We start from the raw sequence: 24,078 nt of genomic DNA, 5'->3' as shown, positions 1-24,078 counted from the left end.
GCAGCAGCTGTGCACCAATGTGAATGAGTTGCAGGGATTCACAAGCTTGCTAACCCTGTCTCTTCCCCCCCCCCCCCCCCCCTCCCTCCACCCCTTTCCATTGCCACAATCCCAGAACACTGTCTAGCTCATGATGCGTCATGTGTCATTGCCGTCTGCCATGGCAGTGAACTTGAATCAACAGTGATTGGTGTTATCTGTAACAGTACAATAATTTTGTAAGTAGCTAGTTTCGTAGTGGAAAAAAAATGAGGTATTCATTTGATATGGGCTATAAATTGAAAGTAATAGCATATGCAAAAGAACATAGAAACATAGCAGCTGAGTGACACTTCAGCCCTCCACCAACAGATTGGTGGCCTAGTAAGGAAGAACTGAAAAAATGCTGAATACAATAGTGCAAATAGAGAACTGACTGCAAAAAAGTCAAAACTACAAGGGTTGCCCAGTAAATAATGCCCCATATTTTTTTTCTCCAGAAGTATTTATTCCACAACAATCAAATTTACATATGTGAAAGACTGATGTTTTGTCTACTTGCTTTATTTTTCCACATAATCTCCTTCAAGTTCGACGGCCTTTTTCCAGCGAGACACAAGAGCGTGTATTCCCTGCCGGTAAAAATCTTTGCCTACGGAGCCAGGTTGTCACTTCGTGAATCACTTCTTCGTCATCGGCAAAATGTCTTCCACGAATGAAATTCTTCATTGGCCCAAACAAGTGAAAGTCTGAAGGAGCCAAATCGGGGCTGTAGGGTGGATGGGGTAACACTATCCAACCCAGTTTCGCGATGTGTTCACAAGTCCTCAAACTTGTGTGAGGACGAGCGTTATCATGCTGAATCAAAACATCCTGTGGGTTAACATGACGCCCAAGGCGCCGGAAGCGCTGCTTAAGTTTGTCTAATGTTTTGACATAAGCCTCTGAATTAATGGTACTGCCTTTTGGCATCACATCAATGAGAATTACGCCCTCGCAATCCCAAAACACAGTCATCATGACTTTTCCGGCTGAAGGACCTGTTTTGAATTTTTTCTTCTGTGGAGAATAAGCATGACGCCATTCCATCGATTGTCTTTTTGTTTCGGGCTCAAAATGATGCACCCAAGTTTCATCACCTGTCACAATCCGTGACAAAAAGGCCTCCCCGTCAACGTGAAAGCGTCGCAACAAATCGAAAGAAATGTCTTTCCTTTGGGATTTGTGATCGACAGTAAGACACCGAGGAACCCATCTTGCACACACTTTTGAGTATCCAAGCTGATTGATAATCACATCCACACTTCCTTTGCTTACTGACAGCTCCAATGCCAATTGTCGAGTCGTAATGCGTCGATCCCGTCGAATGAGAACATCAGCCTGCTGCAACATGTCAGGCGTGACAGCCGTGGGAGGCCTTCCCGACCGCGGCAAATCTCGGAGCTCCGCAGCACCGCCCTCTGATGCTTTCACCCTCTGTGCCCAGCGACCAACAGTACTCCTATCGACTGCAGATGTTCCGTAGACGTTGCACAAGCGTTTATGGATATTGCCCACGGTTTCTTCCTCTGCTACGAGAAATTCAATCACTGCACGTTGTTTCTGACGGATGTCACTTGCAGACGCCATTTTAGAACATTCCTACACCACCGCTCTCTGTCGGAGGAAATTGAAACTTTGCGTACACACGCGGGAAACTTCAAATAACTCGCACCTAAAGTTTCACATTTCTAATATTTTTTATTTCGGAGAAAAAAAATATGGGGCATTATTTACTGGGCAACCCTCGTAGAAGATGACATATTGAAATGGATTCAAGCACACTGTCAAAATGGCAGTGGAATTAATAGAAAAGAGGTTCAAATACATGCTCACAAACTAGCCCTACAGTGGAACTCAACAGACTTTAATGGTGGAGTTGGTTGGTGCTACATGTTTATAAAAAGTCATGGACTTACCATGCAAAAAGAAACCAAAATATCTCAGAAAATACCACAAGAAAATGAAGAGAAGATATTATCTTTCGATCACTTTATTATTCAACACCAATAGAAAACTAGTGTGGAACTAAGCCAAATAGGGAATATGGACAAAACACCTCTGACATCTGATGTGCTGAGTAACAGAACTGTTGTCATGAGAGGTGCTAAAACTGTAACTATAAAAACATGAATATAATAGAGGGAAACATTCCACGTGGGAAAAATATCTCTAAAAACAAAGATGTTGTAACTTACCAAATGCAAGCGTTGGTATGTTGATCGAGAGAATAACAAACACAAACACACACACAAATTTCAAGCTTTCGCAACCCACGGTTGCTTCATCAGGAAAGAGGGAAGGAGAGGGAAAGACGAAAGGATGTGAGTTTTAAGGGAGAGCGTAAGGAGTCATTCCAATCCCAGGAGCGGAAAGACTTACCTTAGGGGGGAAAAAGGGACAGGCGCGCGCGCGCGCGCGCGCGCGCACACACACACACACACACACACACACACACACACACACACACACACACACACACAAAACCACACACACACATATATATCTCCATCCGTACATATACAGACACAAGCAGACATATGTAAAGGCAAAGAGTTTTACCTTTACATATGTCTGCTTGTATCTGTATATGTATGGATGGATATGTGTGTGCGCACGCGCGCGAGTGTATACCTGTCCCTTTTTTCCCCCTAAGGTAAGTCTTTCCGCTCCTGGGATTGGAATGACTCCTTACCCTCTCCCTTAAAACCCACATCCTTTCGTCTTTCCCTCTCCTTCCCTCTTTCCTGATGAAGCAACCGTGGGTTGCGAAAGCTTGAAATTTGTGTGTGTGTTTGTGTTTGTTATTCTCTTGATCAACATACCAATGCTTGCATTTGGTAAGTTACAACATCTTTGTTTTTAGATATAACTATAAAAACAAGTGGGCATAAAAAATGCACTACACTGTTGTCCTTTCATGTTGTGCTGATGGTACTAAACTTAATCCAGTGACCATTCCCAAGCACAAAACAATGCCAAAACCTTCTGCAGTACCTCCAAGTGTTGTTGTTCATGTACATGACAAGGGTTGGATGGACGAGGCTGGTATGAAATTGTGGGTTAATAGAGTGTGGGAGAGAAGGAAAGGTGGTTTACAGAAGAAAAGTTCTCTTCTCGTGCTAAATCAGTTTAGTAGTCCTTTGAAAAATTCTGTGGAAGAGAAATTGAGACAGGAAAAGACAGAGCTTGCTGTTATTCCAGGAGGACTTGCTTCACAACTGCAACCTGTTGATGTCCCGATAAATAAACCATTTGAAGTATATAAGAGAGAGTAATGGATGAATGGATGATGGATGAAACCCAACATGAAGTTACACTGAAGGGAGTTTCAAAATGATGTACAATCAAACAGGTGTGTCAGTGGATAAAACAATCATGGTCTATAGTGAAAGAAGACATTATTGTTAAATCTTTCAAAAAGTGCAGCATAAGTAATTCTCTTGATGGCAGTCAAGACCATTTTATATGTGGAGAGGACAGTGATGATGACAATGAGTAAGAACAAGAAGATGAAGAAGAAGAAAGTTCAGATGATGATTTTCATGGATTTTAAAGGTCAGTTCAGTTTTATGAACTAAGAACTTCTTTTAGTCTGGCTTTGCAGTCTGGTAGTAAAAATGGTACAAATGTTATGATGTTTAATAACTTATGAAATAGGAAGTGGCAACAATCTCTGTGGGCAGCCAGGAAATATGGGTAGAAGCCACTGGGAAATGTCATGGTGGTTGATTTGCTTTCTGTCCAAGAGACACCATGTGTCAACTGAGCAGGCATCTGTGGTCTAGGGGTATGCTTCCTATAACCAGCAACATTGTGTGCAGAGTCATAGGAAGTATCGAACAGTTTATTTGAAGAGGCAGTACATTCAAGACACCATTCCACATGGCCCATCTACATTAACACAGACAAGAAATTGGACTACAAAGGATACAAGAATACTGCTGCCACAGGAGCATTGGCCAATCTCCCTACATATGTAGGCTCTCTAAGAATGACTAACTGAGAGTGACATCTATTGGCAGCACTAGGTACTTGATAGCCTGATGTTGTGAGCTGTGGCCCTCAGAAAGCACAGAGTTTAATGTCGAGTCAAGCAAATGATAGTCAACAGTGAGCATTGACAATGTATCAGTGAGTCCTTGTTTGCTTGTGTTCATTTCCATCCATTCTGTGTAAAGGAGGCTTATAGAAAGAACACATAGCATATAATATGTAATTTCATTAAAATGAATGTGTGGATGTATATTTCTGTGTACCTCTGGAAGGCTTGAAGCACTATTAGCCAGACTACTTACTCTCTGAACAGAAGTACTGTGAGGATAAGACTGTCCTAGAACACTTATTTGGAGGTGGATGAGAGTGGCGGTGGCAGTAGGAAAGGACTTGCATATTAAAAAAATAGCTGATATTAGTGTCAAATAGTCGTGTTTTAGGACCTCTTGGCTGATTGGTAACATGCCTTAATTTAGTTGAATAGAATATTCTGAAAATATTTTCAAATGAACAAAACACTTTATAATTTTTGATAAGGAACTGAAATGGAAGACATGTTTTATCCCATCATGTTCCCAAACAAAATTCGTCTTCCTATTAAACGTAAGTGAATATAACATTTATTAACTAGAAACTACTTCCACCCAAATTCCTTGGATACAATCTTTAACTTGTCTAAGAATACTGCATATATTATCTTTAATTTTTTGAACAGAAAATTAGCTGCAGTTTACTGTATATAATTGACAATGCACTTCACAATTTTGATGGTGGCAGTGCAGTTGGCCATGCAAAACACCACATCTCGAAGGTATACATCATTCATTTAACTGGAGAAATGGGTACAAGTATTTATTTATTCCTGTTTTGTTGATCTAGTGAACAAAAGAACTGAATGTATATGGAACATGTAGTAATTAACAAAATAATAAATTAAAAATTGAAATATTGTAACCATACATGTGGATTAAATACGCTAAGAATTATAAACAGTAACATAACATGTGCACAGGAACAAAATGTGTCAATAATTGTAAATGTGAGCATTTACTGTACTGAAACTGAAGTGTAAAACAATAAAATCATACAGTACAGTTCTTCCACACATTAAGTTACAAAGTTGCTAAAATTAAGTACAAACTTAGCATAAAAAATTTCAGTGATGAAGTAGGCTAAGTATTCATTTACAAAGTGATAATAACAAATATTACATGTACAATGTATCATCCCTAAACTACAGTGGAGAGTTACTTATGTTAAAAAATTCATCAAAAGAGTAAAAAGAGTTTTACAGTAAATATCCCTTTAATTTAATTTTAAATTATGGCATTACATTGACAAGACATTTTATGGCAGATAAGAGTGTGTTGGATACCTTTGTGCTTGACTAATGTAACCCCTTTTGCAGAAGAATGAAGCTTTCACTGTCAATAGCCAAGTCGTGTTTTGATCTTGTATTGAGGTCACATTAGGCACTATTGGTTTTGAATGTGGAGTGGTTCTTGATTACAAAGCACGTAAGGTATAGGATATACTGAGAGGTCATTAAGAGTATTATATGCTTTTTTTTTAAGATTTCTGCGTGAATGATTCCTAACTCTGCTTCTAATCTGGATTTCTCCTTTCTGAGCAACAAATAGTTTTTTTGCCTTTGGTTGGTTACCCCAAAATATATTGCCAAAGGGCAACAATAACTGAAAATAACCAAAATAAGCAGCCTTAACAGCATCTGTTTCAACAGTTGGTGCTATAATACGAGGGTGAGTCAAATGAAAACCTTAAATATGTAATAACAAATCGAAATTTCACACCGTTATCCTGTATGTTGGTAAGCATGCTACAAACAGCATGCAGAATGGCCTGTGGGTGGCAGCATCATGTAGATGCACACATACCATTGCAGTATCAGTATAAATATGGCCGCCCCACTTGCGACTTGCACCAGTGAAGAACAGCGTTCTGTTATTCGGTTTTTGCGTAGTGAATGTGTGAAACCTATTGAAATTCATCGATGAATGAAGGTTCAGTATGGTGATGCATGTTTGTCACAGCAGCAAGTCTACAAATGGAGTAGAAAGTTTCGCAAATGGTGTGACTACAGTGGAAGATGCTCCTCGTCCAGGTCAGGCACAATGAGTTTTGACTCCACCGAACATTGCACCAGTTGACGCCATAGTGAAGGATGCCGAGTGACACTGAATGACACTGCAGCATGTTTACAGATTAGTCATGGGTCAGCATACCATATTGTGCATGATGTGCTCCAGTTTCACAAATTGTCTGCAAGATGGGTGCCACGGCAGCTGACTTCTGAAATGAGAGAGCGACGTGTTGATGCTTTGGCGCTTTGAACGAGAAGGTGATAGCTTCCTTGCAAGAATCATTACTGGGGATGAACCTGGGTTCACTTCCAGCAACCAGAAATCAAGAGAGCGAGCAAGGAATGGCGCCATTTTTCATCACCAAAACCAAAGAAGTTTCGAACAGAACCATCAGCAGGGAAGGTTATGTGACACTCTTTTGGGATGAAAAAGGCATCATTTTGGAGCATTACATACCTAGAGGGACCACTGTCACCAGTGCATCACACACAGATCTCCTAAAAACTCATCTGTGGCTTGCAATCAAATCAAAACTACATGGATTGCTGTCAGCAGGTGTCCTTTTGCAACATGACAATGCAAGGCCCCACACTGCCCGTACAACAGTTGCAACAATCACAGACCTGCATTTTGAGTGTCTTCCTCATCCACCATACCCACCAGACGTTGCCCCAAGTGATTTCCATATGTTTGGACCACTCAAAGACGCAATGGGAGGAAAGAAGTTCCGTTCTGACGAAGAGGTACGCCACGCGGTGCATGAGTGGTTGCGCGGACTACCAAAAGAATTTTTTGCTAAAGGAATTTATGCACTTTGTAAGCACTGGAGGACTTGCATTGAGCGTGGGGAAGATTATGTTGAAAAGTGATACAGCTCTGTACCACTTCTGCACAATAAATAATATTTTAAAAAATATTTAAGGTTTTCATTTGACTCACCTTGTATGTAGTGCATAAGTTGCTGAAGTAAGTCTTTTTGTTGAATTCAGAATATCACAAGACCAATTTAATTTATTGTCAATGTGGAGCACTAAAAGTTTTGAAGAATATACTTGGTGTATGTGCTGATCATTGGATTTTAATCCTACATCCTCCTGAACTTCTCAAGACCAATGAAAATGAAAATGAATGTACTGGTAATGTTTTTCTTCTTCTTCCTTCATTTCACCCTCTTTGGGGTACGCTGGATCAACCATTTCTTTGTGTGTTGTTCTTTTCTTAGAGCCCAGTATTTCTTCATTCTTTCTGATCTTCTTTTCCTCTCTTCTTCTGAGATGAAGGGTTTGGACTTTTGTGTAGATTTGTCGTGGAACCTTATGTTTTCATCTTTAGTAATTAATTTAGCTGTTCGATTGACAAGTGAAATTTCTGAAATCTTTGATTCTGCTAGGTCTTCCTCAGTTTCTTTAAACCAGTTGGATTTTGTTTAGCGGTTACGAGAAAAGTCAAAGATTTGTTTGGTTAATCTGTTGAAATTCATTCTGAGAAGATCACCATGGTTTTATTTATTTATTTTTTAATTTAAAAGTTGGGCTACTGTAACTGCATTGTAATTATGTGAGTGAATTGTTAAAAGAATAAATAAATGAAAATCTGGATGCTCTACTTCTCAGATGAATTATTGATTCCTTTTGATTCTTGGGAACAGATTCCTCAGTTACCTGAAATTATGTTTTCCACCAATCTCTAAAGCAAATCCACGAATCATCAAAACATTTAACCTGCAGCAGCTCTGCCAAACTTACCGCAATTCACTCATCCGCATGAATCACATATCCACATGGGTTGACTTTCAGGTATAGCAAAACAATCTAAAAACGGGTATTTGATACAAGAATTACTGGGCTTCAAGTTTTAGCCAGTGATCGGCAATGAAATTTACAACTGTTGATGTTTTAGCCTGTGTCAGAGTTGAATTTGCGCTAAAATAACAGTGAAATACCTGGCACATGAATAAAGACCCCTTCCAGTGGTCTTATGACACCACACGGTTGGGAAATGCAGCTGATAATGAATGGCAGGACAAAGCATACATTTGTTTACATAAGGGTTCAACTTAGATGAACACAGACTAGTTGTATACAGACACAAGGGATCCAATAGTATTGTTGTTCACCCACAGAAGGCCTATTCTTGAATTCATTTTATTTACACTGCAGATCGTACCAACTCACATTTGAGAACAGCAAAAGTAATGGCTGGAGGGGCAAGTAAATTTCATTTCCCCTTAAAATGTAACCACCTCTTATGACTACTAGAACTGGATACTCAGCTTAATGTTTCTTGAAGTTCGTAAGTTGAGGTGTGGCTCTCTTCACTACAAATTACCTCAACCCTAAATGAAAGTCTGGGCCCTTCGTTTGTCAGGACTGACTCGTCTTAACTGTTACTTGCTTTAAATAAAATTGTTTTTTGCACCACAAGGATGATGTGACATTGGTCCTACAAAATCTGAGACAGTACTAGCCATCCCACAGCTCTTGCTGCTGGTCCTGATATATGTTTTAACAATCAAACATAAAAGCATTCAATACTGCAGTACTGTTGTTATTATGTGCAAAATTCCTTCAGACACAAATGCATGTTGAAGTAACACACTGTGGTGACTACAGTCGTTATGAAATACAAGAAATATATTCACAGCTGGCAATATGAACAACTATCAGCTATATAAGGGAATGTTGACAGTGAAAATTTGTGCCAACACTGAGCAAGTGACTTTCAAGTAAAATGTCTCCTCTGTATGTGAATATACATAATGGATGTATGAGTATAGGTTGTAGACACATGGTTGATGATATATGGAATTTGAGTCTGGCGATGAATTGTCCTCAGATAGCCAAATGGTAAGGCAACTGCTTGCGATAAGCAGGAAATCCAGGTTCAAGTCCTGGTCCGGCACAAATTTTCATTGTCGTCATTCCATTATACAACTGATGGTTGTCCATATTCACAAGTGCAAATACCTTTCTTGTATGAGAGCATTCATCATTTCAAACAGTAATTTGGGAGTTTGCAATTGAAAGTTGATTGGTTTTCTAAAACACGTTACAGAATTTATATCTACAATTTGTTACTATTTTTCCAGAATAATTAACATGCTGAAATAGTACAATTATCACTGACAAATTACTTGAAATACCTTTCTACATTAACACCTGATTTACAAATCTTAATAACTTTTTAAATATGGGTTTGATTTTGATACTAACATGAATCCTATATCTTTACACTTAGCTAAACAATAATTACAATCAGATTTCTGTATATGAACTTTGTAAGTACAGGTTTTAACATTTGCTGTACATATTTTCAGACAGTAGTTATATTTTGCCACATTTTTAGAGTGTGCTCATGTGTTTATACTACTTCGCATAATCATCACGATGTAGTTTTGGGTACTTTGATATAATCAGAATTACAGTTTTCGTTAATAGTCATCCCATTCTGCTACTTTATACCTTACATATTTTTTGCTGGCTTCCTCCATCATAACATCTTGCTCCAGTCCTCAGTCAGCAGAAATCAGAAAAATCTGGAAGCCTTCAGGCATATAGCATATTTGCTTGAGCACCCACTTGCTGATCTTTGCGATCTTACAGTATTATAGAGAAGTAGCAGCAAGGACTCCTTTTCTGGGTATGAGCAAGCTTTGTAGGTGGCAACTATGTGAACCAAGTGCAAGTTAGTTATAGGCATCATCTGTTCAGTAGTTTCTTTGTTATTACTTGAATGAAATGACTGTAAGACAACAGCATACATTTATACTCATGGACCAAGGCAAAGGCTTCTTCTCAGGCAGACAGCACGAACACAAGGAATAAGAGAACTCATGTATCTCTTACTTTTAGTTATTGAATCACCTCTTCCCCTCCCCCAAGCCCCCCCCCCCCCACGCCCCCCCCCCCACCCCCACCCCTTCCAACCCCACCCTCTGCACCTGTGTCCTTGGCAGGGGCATGTCTTGCCACACACTAGGCTTAACATAATGCACGTAATGGGCTATTCCTACCAACTGAAAAGAAGATTAAAACATACTTCATACTTCATTATCCCATTCTTCAACAAATTATCTGATTATCCGGATTCGTTACATGGCAAGAAGGAGTGTTCTTATTTAAGCTTTGTAAGTAGCAGTGTACAGTAAACAAGCCTCTTAGATGTAACAGTAAAAGCAGTCATCAATCTGAAGATTATTCAGAACATCATAGTGCTTTACCAGGCATGGTGCTGTTGGAGGTGGTTTGCTGTTGCATTCCTCCAACATTTGAACTGAATTACTCAGCCACTTATAGTGAGGCCTATATTTTTATATAGAATCTGAACCATGGTGCAAATTGACATTCTTCACATCAGCAAGCATTGAGGGCTCTAAAAGAAGTGATAAGTGACACACAAAAATTCCTACAATTGATCGGGAATAAAAGCCAAGACCTTTGGATTTATGGTCTGGCACGTTACCATCAAGCCCCCAAGCCACATGTTATTTATTCAAGTTAGTATTTAGTTACCAATAGAACATAAACAACAAATATTTCATGTAACTGTGGAAGCAGCTTTTTCAAAGTAGTGCCTTTTCTGCTAATTACTAGGTCATGTTTAGGCAGCATAAGCTCTATAGTAATAGTTTATTGTCAATAAAGCATGATGAATAAGTTTAAAATAAATGATTTCTTTCTGTTAATGTGTATCGCAGCTCATTCATCTGAAGGTTTTCCTCATTTATGGGATCTACACAACATGATGAATGAATGAAGAAATGAAGAGTGAGTGAACACAAGGCAGGAAAAAAAATCTGTGCAGTGGGAGGAGTTATTTATCAATTTCTCAGAAACCTATGCATTACTCTGTAGCACACAGTTCCAGCAGAATTACAGGCAACAGCTGATAAACAGTATTATAACACCAAGTCATAGGATTTTCTCTTGCCAAAATCATTCTGTTCATGCTGTGGTTGTTCTCCTTTGGTCTTCTCCGTACTTTTGAATCAGCAGAATTTGGAAGACTCTGGAATGGTATGTTATCACGTTCAGTCATTGCCAACATTACAGATCAAACAATAACAAAATCATGCGAAGTATGGTGTTGATAATTATGGTTCTGCACATCACAACTCTACTCATTTCAGTCAACTGTGCTGGGCAGAGTCTGCCATTTCCCACTCTCTCTTGGGTAAGAAGCAAGAAATTCTCAACAAGCAATTGGTACCTTATTTGTTTGGAGAAATATATCTGAGAGAACTTCAAGAATTTGTGTCTATAGTTGTAGCACAATGTAGCACAATGAACTAGTAATTCTGAACTTCACACAATATTATTATTATTATTATTATTATTATTATTATTATTCTTTTCAACTTTCAGGTCTGCGTCGCATGAGCATCGCTATTCAGGAATCTCTTCCACATGACGAGAAGCTCACATCCATAATTGATGATCTTCAGCAAGAGTTTGAGCCACGCTGCAAGGAGAGAGGTGTAAAACTGACCCTAAGTTTAAGCAACATGTAGTTTCGACCCACCTGTGAAACTGTTTTGGTTCTGGAATGTATTTGTCATTCATTGTCTTTTTTGAAGTTGTAACAAATAAAATATTGCGGCCTGTGCCTTTCATGGGAAACTTTTTGGCTGTCTTCATTTCACTGCAAGCCTATTAAAAAAAACATGTAAGACTTACAACTCTGAGACATGGAAAACTGCCTTATGAAAATGATGACCTGTGATATAGAACAGCATTATCTTCAAACTTTGATGTCTCAAGTGTTTTAAACTAACTAATGAGTAACTGAGAACTCCTTTCCATCAGAGAAAAAGATACAACCTTTCCACTTCATTCATATTGGCAAACCAAACAAAATTTTGCCCTTTATGCTGCACGAGAGTGTTGAATTGCTCACACATTTAACTGAAGAAGAAGTTAGAAAAGATATGACCAGACCTAAATCACATTAAAATGTATTTTTTAAAATTTTGTATTGTTCTGTAGCTAATTCTTAATGCATAATTACACTGTTTTAGAAAGTTTCAAGATGATACTGAAGTAAGCTACTCAGGTGGCCAATAACTGAAACTGAGAAACTAAACAGCACCATTAATTCTTGAGGAAGACAGAATTTCTGTCCCCCCCCCCCCCCCCCCCCCGCCCCGCCACCCCTCCCACGAGAGTCATGTCAGTGAAGTATTCGATGAACTCTGTACAATCGTTTGCATACATTTGTTTGACTACAGCTCCCCAAAGGTGACGTATACCTACAACCAGTTGTCCCTATTGACACAAGGGTGGCTAGGTGGCCTCAGGGTCACCTCAGTCCTACTGACCTCATCACATATGATCAAATGAGATGAACATGCCTTGGACTCAACCTCAATTAGTTGGGGTTGTTTGAGTGGTTATGGATAAGGATGTCTCTCCAACACTTTGTGTCATGTAGAGCCAGTGCACTTTCTTAAGCGGAAAGGGTTGGATGTGGGGGGCTGTTACAAATTTCTAGTAAATGCCTCTAATGCAATTATGCTTGAATTATACTTGTTAACTATTTGCCAAACTTCTTGATTGTGTGACATGTTAAATATCATTATACAAATTAACCAAATTATAAATATAATAACATTAATGATATCAATATGGTGCAGGGGCAGTGTGAATTGCTTTTCACATTTACATAGCATGTAATGCTGTAGATGAGAAATCGTTCAGTAATTCCAAACTTTGTTTGAATGTAAGTGCCAAATTCCTAAAGTTAGAGCAGTTTGATCATAAAGAAAAATATTCATTAAAAGCAGCTTTTTTGGACTATTTTAGTTTCCTACAAACCTAGCTCACTTTCTCATGTAACCACTGATCGGTTCCAAGCACTCCTTGTAATGCTGCATTAGCGTCTTCAGTCTCTTGATGTAGAAGTTTTCACCAGGGAATTGCACCAGTTGACAACAGTGGTCTTGAGTTCCCCACCATCTTCAAACCAATGTACACCGACCTATTGATTCAGACACAAGAGAGGGCAATAGTCTCTCATTGCAAGATCCTGACAATAGGGTGGATGGTTGCAAGACACCCAATGGAAAGAAAGAATTTTATCTGTGGTACTGTCAGTGTTATGTGGAGGTGCATCATCATGGATGAGGACTATCTTGAATGATTCTTTTCCATGGCAACAATTTTCAGTGGCATATCTCAATTTGGTGAGCATTTTGCAGTACTGGTTCACATGAGCTGTAATTGTTGACCCATGTTCCATGACATCAACTACAAGAATAGAATGTCCTTTGCATTCCAAAAAACAGAATCACTGTCATTGTTTTTCAAACAGGCATAACTTAAAAGTAAAATTAGTAACTCAATCTTAAACTACTGACCTGGTCGCATAATACAAGAATTGCTGGAACTGTTTATGCTGTCTTATGTTTCAGCCAGTGCACCCTCTTTTAGTGAGGTAAGTTTGTAAGTACCAAATTCAAGGTGTCTTAGACTTCATCTTTATCTTTCAATGAGCAGACACAATGTATTGGCTAACATTAGTGTGGCCATTGTTACTTTACTTTGAAAATATTTATCTAGATTGTCATTTATAATGGAGATCAACTTTAACCAAATTTATTGTGTTATCATAAATAGGGAAGTATCAAACTTGTGTCCATGGTTGTCGAGTCGAAAAGAGCAAACATTGTCATCTGGAATATAATGACGCTTTTCTATAGTCAGACTGAGCCAAAAAGATTTGTTAGCTCCCAAACAGTCTGTCACCCTGATATTATCTGTGACACTTTTTACATTAATTACCTTCTTGTACCACTGACTTTCTGGAATTCTTGATGTAGTACAGCTGACTTTCTTGAATTTTCTTAATGTAGTGAACCTACTATTCAGTGCCACCAGTTCTTGCCATGTGACTCTGTCAGCTTCTGTTGAGAGTTAAGGGCTGGTAGAGAGCTTTGAAGTATTCAAGCTACAAAATTATGTAACCACTTTTTAAATAACTCTTCTGTATTTTGGTTCTCTTATGTAATAATTACAATGTTACAGATCTAATTCATAGCTCATGGCAGACTATTACAACATGCACGTCTCACGTTGATATTAGCAATTGAAAGAGATGCAGTTTTAGTAATAATTATCCAGTTGTTTTATTGTTTACATTCTTGCATGTTTCTTTTTGTTCCTTATCCGCCAAGGGACCATCATGCTGTGATGTCCAAGGAACAAGTGAGTCTATTCAGCAGATGGAGACACACAATCACCGTCACACCTTGCCAAAGTCCAGAGCTGGTGGCTTTCGCACCTCATCTGTACACATGTTTATAATATCTCCCACAATGGGATGTCCCACCACTTACAAACTATCTAAATTATGTTTTCAGCTACTATGAACATATTTTGTCGACCTAAGAGGATAATAGTGGAACATGGTATTCTGAAGAATGCCATGTTACACCACAGAGACCATCACTTAGATGACAGACATTATGTGATGTGATTCACATAACTAATTACAATCATTTTATAACCTGTAAATTTTGTTAAATTGTTATCATTATTAAACTTAAGGTATCACAAGACTAAACTTAATTTTATTCTTTTACTACACACTTAAAACATGTCTTATTATATTTCTTGTACCAATTATTTTGACTAATAAGTATTTGATTAAACAATAGTAACATCATCATTTTCATGTTAGATAAATATTATAATATTATTATCTAATTCAGCTTACTTGGGAAATAGTTATTGTATCTTTTTTTAGTATCCTCATTTCTTTATTAACATTATTTGTTCAAATTCCTAGTGAGTATTGACTTAACCCTAATTCTATTTCATAGGTAAAGAAAACTCTTGAGACATACCTGTCCTATTTCACAAGGCTCAATCATTATTTCATTAGTTTAACTCAAATGAAATTCATTTTTTTTTTAAATTGTTGTTGTTAACAGCCCAAGGTTCTCACATTTATTGTGATAAAAACATTTCAGTCTTTATTTATCATAAGAAGTTACATGCTGATATTTCACTCTGCACTATTTTCCATGATTCCACATCTCAGATTTGTGGTAAGTGACCATGCACTGCAACGAAGATTCAAAGAATCAGTCATTGCCCAAGTAAATCTATTATACTTTAACTATTTTTGAGAACACTTTGACAGCATAACTAACCACCACTCTACAACTTCATACCTCTGTAAGAGCTGTGGTTATATCTTATCCTTCGCACAGATACTGTGTATATACATTGTCGAGTTTGTGATATGTGTATCCCTCTCGTTACCCCTCTCCCCCCCCCCTCCCCTTCCCCTACATAAAAGAAACAGTACAGGTCATTCCTACTATGGATTTACTTGATCTAGGCATAGGCCATCCCTTCTCCTGGCCCACATACCCTTTATTTTAGAATACTTTAATAATGTGGTACAGGTCATTCCTTCTGTGGATTACCCTGACCAAGTATTAGGCCATCCGTTTCATGTGGCTGCTATCCTTCCTCTCTCCCTTACTGACATAAATCAGGTCCACCCCATCTTAAAAATCTTAATCATATGCCTAGCCACTGAGCCTTACCTTTATAGCTTCCAATGACAAAATTTCTCCATAGCCTATTGACTCCTCTATTGAATTACATATTGAAGCTCTTTCTCTCATGTTACTCATTCCACATTCATTCTACCTTTTGTATTCTTATAATTCATCCACTAATTCCATCTACTGTGGTAATGGCAAAACAGTTTGCTTGCCAGACTGTTTTAGTTTTACTAATATGCAAGCATGTCACTATGTCCTTTAGGAAAAAGTATTAGTTCCCTTTCTTTATCCATCACCCCTCCCCTCATCCCCATTTAATTGGCATTGACAACATGTATTTCAGATCAAAATACAAATGATCTTCTGGATTAGTACACACAAAGGAAAGAAGAAGCATGGATAAAAAAGGGTTTCAGAAATAGAAAGAATAAGTGCATTAGTACCAAATAAATAAAGAAGATAGATCCCCAAAGACAGATTCTGATCCCACCCATATGATAGTTAGACGGGGGAGGGGCTTTTGCCTGGGCCCTGGGGGTGGGTGGGTGGGTATTGATTACTTTTAATATATTGGAAGATGAATGGCAACTTGTAAGTAGCCATAAAAAAGTTCTAGTCCTGACTGTTAAAAACCTGAAGAATACAATCTTTTCAATCTTTCACTTGAAAGAAAAAAAAAAAACTGACTGCAATATGCTTTTTCCTTTCCATGGGATTTGGGGGGGGGGGGGGGGGTGACGAGAACCTTGGCCGCCCTTTTCCCCCGGGCATGGGCGCTGTTACCCAAAGATACCTTCCTCATGAGTTCTTTGCTGAGACACTATAGGACGAATTGTGGTTGTCATACCCTACAGACCCTACAGAACAGACAGTTCTGTAAAGGCACTGAAAATTGATCCTAACTACACCCCTATGTGTAGCCAGTAGAGATTAGGTAACAATAAATCAGCCATCACCAGTAATTAAACTTTCAGTTATCAGTCTGTAGGTCAATGGTCACTCACAGTATTTCAGGACTGTGAACATATGTATTTATAAATACCTTTGACTCAATGTGTTACAGTACATACTTAACATCTTACATTGCCTAATGTCACCTATAGAAGATATATGAAGTCCAACCATTGTTAATAAGTGGAAAGAACAGACATGAAATCATACATACAAAACCATGTTTGTTTTACTCAAATAAAGCTTATAATCATTATTCACTAATGTGGGTTCTGTTGTATCCACGGACCCAACCAACCAACTCACGCACGCGCGCCCTGACCATGACATCGCTGGCCACAGTTCCTGTCACGGCCGTCGGCATCTCAGGGCGCTACCACCGACGGCAGAGGTCTCACCATGGCTGAGCTCGAGTCCGCAGCGCCCTCTGCTTTTTGCATGTAAGGAGGAGTGCTGGCCCCAAGATGGACAGTCTATTGTCGATTGTCTATTGCTAGCCTTTCGTGGAGTTTATAGCGGAGCCATTGCAGTGTGATATTTGCTATTGTATTCGACCAGGCTCAGTACACGGATTACTCTTGGATATTACTTCGACTTGTATTGCTAGTGCACGTTTTGTCAGAAATAAAGATAAGTTATCTCTTCATTCTAGCTGGCGCAACTCTTGTCATTAATCATTTTTTGGCCAACAGACATAGCTACATTCTGGTCACTACCCACGCTTTATAGAATTTGTGGTGACTGCCCCAAAAGTACCGCTGAGGACCTTGGATTTGGGAGCCGTCACAAAAGGTTCTTTATGCTCAAATAACAAGCTGTCCCTGATACTTTCATGCTTTAGGAGTGGACAGTAAATGATGGATTACAGACAACAGGAAAACTGAAGGGGTAGGAATTGCTTCATGGAAAAGTAAATATGAAGTAACTAAACAATTAACTCGGACTGTCGATGGACATCACTCTGCCAAACTTGCAGAAGGGTGCAAATTCTTCTGTGATTTAAATTTCTTTATTTTATCAGTATTATACAATGTTTCTTCTTGATATATATCTTTTAGTTTAGAGTAAAATATCTTTCTGTGCAAACTACTGCAACTCTTATATCATTAATGTAATATTTCAGTCCAATAAGGTGAATATCAGATTTAACCCTTTCACTGCGCATTTACTCTCAGCGGCTCCCGCCCTGTGCGTGTTATTTTCACCCGGTGCGTATCTATATGACTGTAGCAGTCTACCGTTATTATTGAGATAAAAATGAGATGCAAAATCCAGTATTATCGGTGTAAATCGTTTCCTTTTTTAAAATCTTTGTTCAGAAAGTCTTATTTTGTTCAAAAAAGGTACTTTATTAGGAGAAAAAAATACGTAACATATCACATTAGTAATACTTCAAAGAGTGATATCTCTCGAAGAAAAAATTCAAACATAAAGACACATTACATTTTACACAAATGTATCTTGTGTCACTTCGTTTATCATGTTTTGCACATACAATACACCTTCTCTGGGTGGCCTTCTTCTTTGAAGTTCCTGGGATTAGCGAGATAAAGTGGCGCTCGGTTAGGCGTAAGGGATTGTCACCATCAGCCGATCTCCTTTCATGACGTCCCTCTGTTTGCCGTTGGTGGTGAATCTCTAGGATCTCCTTGATAAGTTTCTGTTGAAAATCAGATACTGAAATATTTCGTCCCGTTTGAGTTTTATATAATGCATGTGCATTGAGCAGAGACAGATCCACCAAATGAAAAAATACTTTTTTTTATACCATTTTACAGTTTTTCGTACACATTCTACTGAACTTAGCATCATGTCGATCCTGTCAACGGCACCCATATTTTTAATGTAGCTTACAATGCAAGCTGGTTTTTGGTTTTGGTTCATCCGTGGTTCTGTCAATTTTGTCAGTCGTCGTAATTCCGTTTGTATGAAGAGTTGAAAGCATCCTCACTTTCCACTTGTCCTGCCACTTCAGAGCAAGAAGTTTATCTGTTGACATAAACTCGATCTCGCCTTTTCTAAGTTTTTTTGATAAAGCAGTTACGCCTTTGCAGTTTGTTCTCACAGTTCCACAGGCATTAGTCACTTTGTCATGCAAATAAGAAAATAACGTTGGGCTAGTGTACCAATTGTCAACATATAATGTGTGACCTTTACCAAGGTAACGTTCAAGTAAAGTGAGACCAATGCTTCCAGGTATTCCAACATTTACACCAAAGTCAGTTTCTTGTTTTACGTCTGTTGCTGCACCCACATAAATAATAAAGTCAACAATATAATCAGTTTCACAATCACATAATACAAAAATTTTACACCAAATCTGTGACGTTTGGAAGGAATATACTGCTTGAAGAAGACACAACCTTTGAAGAGAACTAAACTTTTGTCAATGCACAAATTTTTAAAAGGATAGAAAGCACCTGGAAATACTTTTCTGAAGACTCTGCAGGAGAGACGCTCAGTAGCTCGGTACGGGCTTTTGTTGAAGTTTCGAGAATATACCTTCACCGAGGAGTCAAGTAGTATATTGCTCCCTCCTACGTATATCTCGTGAAGAGACCATGAGGATAAAATCAGAGAGATTAGAGCCCACACAGAGGCATACCGACAATCCTTCTTTCCACGAACAATTCGAGACTGGAATAGAAGGGAGAATCGATAGGGGTACTCAAGGTACCCTCCGCCACACACCGTCAGATGGCTTGGGGAGTATGGATGTAGATGTAGATGTAGATGTAGATGTAGAAGTGATCCACAATTCGACGTAATTTCCAGATTTTGTCATCTCCAGGGTCCTTACTGTTATCAGCAAAATGTAACATTCTAAGTAACAGAAGATATCTATCTCTCGGCATGATTTGCGCAAACATTGGAGTAGACAGTAACTGATCATTGGTCCAATAACTGTTTACTTCATTTTTTCTCACTTCAGCCATCAGAAAATTTACAGCAAGGAAACAGTAAACTTTGTCACTGTTTGTGTTTTTCCAACGTCGCAGTCTTGATTTTTCACTGGCATCATTACAAAGGTGTTCATAATACAAATTACATTGCTCAGCTATGTAGCTCACAATTTCTTGGCTAAAAAAAACTTGGAAGCAGTCGTATACAGTATATAAATCATCTAAATTGACGATTTTCCAACCGGAACCACTGTTATCGAAATTATACACTTTAGGGTCCAAATCAGAGTCTTTCCATCTAAAATCAACTGTTTTGTGTCTTAGGAGATTTTTCAGGCATACGCTCAGGCTCTTCTTCGGAATCGGAGAAAGAATCGACGATAACATCAAAATCTGGATCTTTATTTACTGGTTCAACGTTTGTTGGTTCACAAATATTTTTTATATTTGTGGTGACAGATTTATCTGCCAGCTCATCGTTGTCATTATCTGTCCACCCATAATCAGCTGGATTGGGCATGGTGATGTCCTCGTCATCACTTTGGTTTAGAATACTCAGCAGCTCATCGTCTGTAAACGGATGGTAACGTCGCGTCATTTTATTCGGTAGCGCGGAAACGGCCGACCACAAACTTGGTAATATAGCAATACGAATGAACTCAGCAGAAAGAGAATTCAGCATTCAATAGTCGTTCAGGTATTTCCTAGTATTCCAACAATTAAACTGCATACTTGCGCAACAATTACCTCCGACTCGCTGGCCCAATTGTTGACGTTATACGTACCTATACGACTGTAGCAGGGAACTGCTGGAAGTATTTTTTATAGCAAATAGTATATATACGTCTGGAGCACTGAAACAATTAGCGTATATTTACATCTGGAGCAGTGAAAGGGTTAATACACATACCGGAGATGCTGAGTCACAGATAGGCACTACTAAATGATTGTCACAAATACGCTTTCCACCAGCGAGGTCTTTGTCAAAAATACATGACACACACAAATGTGTGTGTGTGTGTGTGTGTGTGTGTGTGTGTGTGTGTGTGTGTGGCGGTCATCTATTTTTGACGGAGGCCTTACTGGCTGAAAGCTTATTTGAGACAGTCTTTTTGTTGTGCCTATCTGCGATCAGCATCTCTGCTATATGATGAATAGTAACTTTCCTTTTCACAATATTGTTGTGTGTGTGTGTGTGTGTGTGTGTGTGTGTGTGTGTGTGTGTGTGTGTGTGTGTGTGGTGGTCATCTATTTTTGACGGAGGCCTTACTGGCTGAAAGCTTATTTGAGACAGTCGTTTTGTTGTGCATATCTGCGATCAGCATCTCTGCTATATGATGAATAGTAACTTTCCTTTTCACAATATTATTGTGTGTGTGTGTGTGTGTGTGTGTGTGTGTGTGTGTGTGTGTGTGTGTGGCGGTCATCTATTTTTGACGGAGGCCTTACTGGCTGAAAGCTTATTCGAGACAGTCTTTTTGTTGTGCATATCTGCGATCAGTATCTCTGCTATATGATGAATAGTAACTTTCCTTTTCACAATATTGTTACATTCCATCCTTGATTTTCCATTGTTAGAGTTAATACACAGCAACACATTAACACCTGTAAGAAATTTTTAAATTAAGTTTATGCTCTGCTGTTGACCCACAGATTATATATAACAGACTTTCAGTTCTAGCAGATGATAACAAATGAATACACAATACATTCATAATGTTATGTAAGTTTGTAAACTTTTCAATCAAATTCCAATCATTTACAAACCAATTTAAGAAACAAATTAATTTAGGCTAACTTCACCTCAGGTAAGGAATTAAAGTAGCTATCATTGTATAACTTTTTGAAATAAATAAATTTTCCTTTCCTGGCTATGTTACTAGCAATGTGAGGCACACTGCATCCATAATAATCTTTAAGTACCCTCAAAATAATATATGATAGCCCCCAAGGTGAGGAGAATGCTTCATCTTTATGTTAATTAGTACACTTCTCCTTAAAAAAAAAAAAAATGCTGTGCATGTACATAATGCAGAATGCCTGAACTCGCACATGGCTCACTGCTAATAAACTGTCCTCTTTCAACTGATGATAATTGACTTAATACATTACATAAAGTGCATTCATAGTTTAATACTCTGCTCAAATATATCTTAATGTTCATATACTCATTTAAATAAGCTTATCAACAATAAACATCTTACCACTTACACTAGTACTCAGCACACAGCATTCAATGTGTAATTCTTCCTCTAAATATTCATTATTTTTTATATACTTTCGAGAATCAGGCTTACAAACTAGGACAAAACAAATTCTCTCTTAAATGCTACTTCAAATAGATTTAATATCTTAAGCTTAATTCTGTATTTGGAACTCGAGTCTACTGCTTCCTTTTGTAAATGCTTAACAATAAAGTTGGTTTTGGTAGTATCTGGCTAACCCTTCAGTAACACTTCTTTAAATTGCTTCAAAAATGTCAGTGGGTGTACAGAACCATCACATTTAAACTTTATAAATTCCTTCTGGTATACTACAATATCTCTGAAAGAATTCGTGCTAGTGTCATTAGAATTGACAATCTTTCGTACTTTTGGTTTAACTACTTTCTACAGGTGTTCCTCCAAACTAGTTGAAGTATTTGGGTCATTAATTATTTCACTAAAATCTCTATTTGGCTTTAATAGCTCAATCCATTCCTTGTATCCAAGTTTTGAATGTATAACATCTTAGGTTCATCGTGTACCTCTGTAAACTGTCCATTCATTTGATTTATTACTGGATGACATCATGCAAGGGTTCAGTTAGTTTTTAAATTACCTCGTTACTGGTCTTTAGCTCTGAACAGTCCGTGAACCTCCAACTCATCGATAAACTTTTCTTATGTCTGTTTCAGAATTCTATTTATATCCAAAACCAGAACTCAACAACTCTGATTTGTATGAAGGCTTTTGTTATGCCTTTTATTACAAACATGATCTGAACTTAATCAGTTAGGTACAACCTACCATGACCAACACCATGTTTTTTTTTTAAAAAAAAAAGGAGGAGGAGGTTATACACAACAGCATGTACATTATTAATCTTCTGGTATTCTGTGATGTCATGTTTCATGCAGAAGATTATTTGCTGTGGCTGTTCATTCCACATGTCATGACACCAATCACCACTTTAATGGTCCTGGGGCAACACAAAGCTCATGCAGAATATCTCAGAAAAATAACAAAACACATGAAACAAAACATGTTCTCACCAAATCTTTTCACAAAATAATTAAACTTTTAACCTCTGAACAATTTTTCTAGATGAACAACTGAACAGATCTGGTAACAATTCTTGTTCACTGATATTCAAAATCAGCTTGAGCTTTCCCTAAGTAAACGAAATGATTTATTTGCAAAAACTTTGGCCACGAAACGTCTGGGAAATCTTGTACCCTCAGACCCATTTATTTAGTTCAGACTACAACTTCTGAGGTAATTCTGCTAAGGTTTCTTCTGCTTTAGAAAATTTTGATGTTTGAATAGTCTACTTTTGTAGCTAATTCTTCTTTATTAGCTTTCATACTATCAAATAACTCTTGTTTAGCAGCTTGAATGCTGTTAGACAATTAGTCCAATTGCTTTAGCTTTTCTGCTTGAGCCTTCACAAGAGCTAATAACTCTTCCAATTTGTGGGTGATTATGAGTATACAATAATAACAACAGTATATATGCTAAATAGCACTGACATAGTATTACACAGCTTTGACACCACTGCACAACTCTAGAAAAATATATTTTCACAATTTCCCACAACAAATCACAAAAAACTCAACTTGTGGCTTTTTATAACTCACCTGAAGGGGTGGAAGCTATTCTGTGCTCCCAATGTATCATGTGTGGGCTATTTACAATAATCATTTAGTCAGCTGACCAGCCGTCATGCTGCGAAGTGAAATAGCGCTGCCATTGTGTTAGGCGGTTGCCGCAGTGACTCTCTTGGAGATTGCTGCTGCAGTTGAAGCCTTGAAATCAACATCAGAATTCTTCTGTATCAATGGTGTACTGCTTCTTGACTCAAGTGACAGAAGTTTTCATTTAAGGACATTAATATGTCTTGCTTCTGACCTGGTTACTATGGTCAACTATTTCCTTTTATTCAATTCCATGCAACAATTCAATTTCCTTTGGCTGTTACCAAATGGAAATTATTTTTTCTTAAATATTTAAATTACTTTGGGCAACATTAAATCCTGTCCTCACTGACATATCCTTAATGTTTTGCTCCCTTGCTCTAGGCAAAGTCATATTTATTGCTTCACACCTCTTACCTTTTAACGACCTCCTTTGTTACGCACATTGGATAATGGTTATTTGTAATAATTGTTCATGGAGTTAAAATAATATTGGCCAGGTCTAGTGGTAGTTTCAAAGAAAAAATACTCCTCTTGTTTCATGAGAATGTCCTTAAATCTGTTGCTCGAATTTCTTCTGTCTGGAAGCCAGGTTCTCTTGTAGGTGTGGAAGCCCTATATAGGCTGATGTGTTTGTAGAATAATGTAGATAACAAAACTGATTTGCATGTAATTTTCATATTTAATAGTCCTAGATGC

At 38.0% G+C, this 24,078-nt stretch overlaps 1 protein-coding gene across 1 annotated transcript in view; it reads left to right on the top strand.

Moving 5' to 3' along the window:
* Positions 1-11,708, top strand: part of LOC126194784 (uncharacterized) — an 86,984-nt gene extending 75,276 nt beyond the window's left edge. The window contains exon 7 of the mRNA XM_049933084.1: positions 11,480-11,708. Coding sequence (XP_049789041.1) covers positions 11,480-11,625 — 146 coding nt within the window. The 3' untranslated portion in view covers positions 11,626-11,708. The remainder of the gene's footprint in view (positions 1-11,479) is intronic.
* The last annotated feature ends 12,370 nt before the right edge of the window (positions 11,709-24,078 follow it).

The sequence above is a fragment of the Schistocerca nitens genome, chromosome 7 (assembly GCF_023898315.1).
Source record: "Schistocerca nitens isolate TAMUIC-IGC-003100 chromosome 7, iqSchNite1.1, whole genome shotgun sequence".
In the NCBI taxonomy this organism is placed as follows: domain Eukaryota; kingdom Metazoa; phylum Arthropoda; class Insecta; order Orthoptera; family Acrididae; genus Schistocerca; species Schistocerca nitens.
The sequence above is the reverse complement of the archived record's forward strand: the minus strand, read 5'-3'. Positions and strand labels throughout refer to the sequence as shown.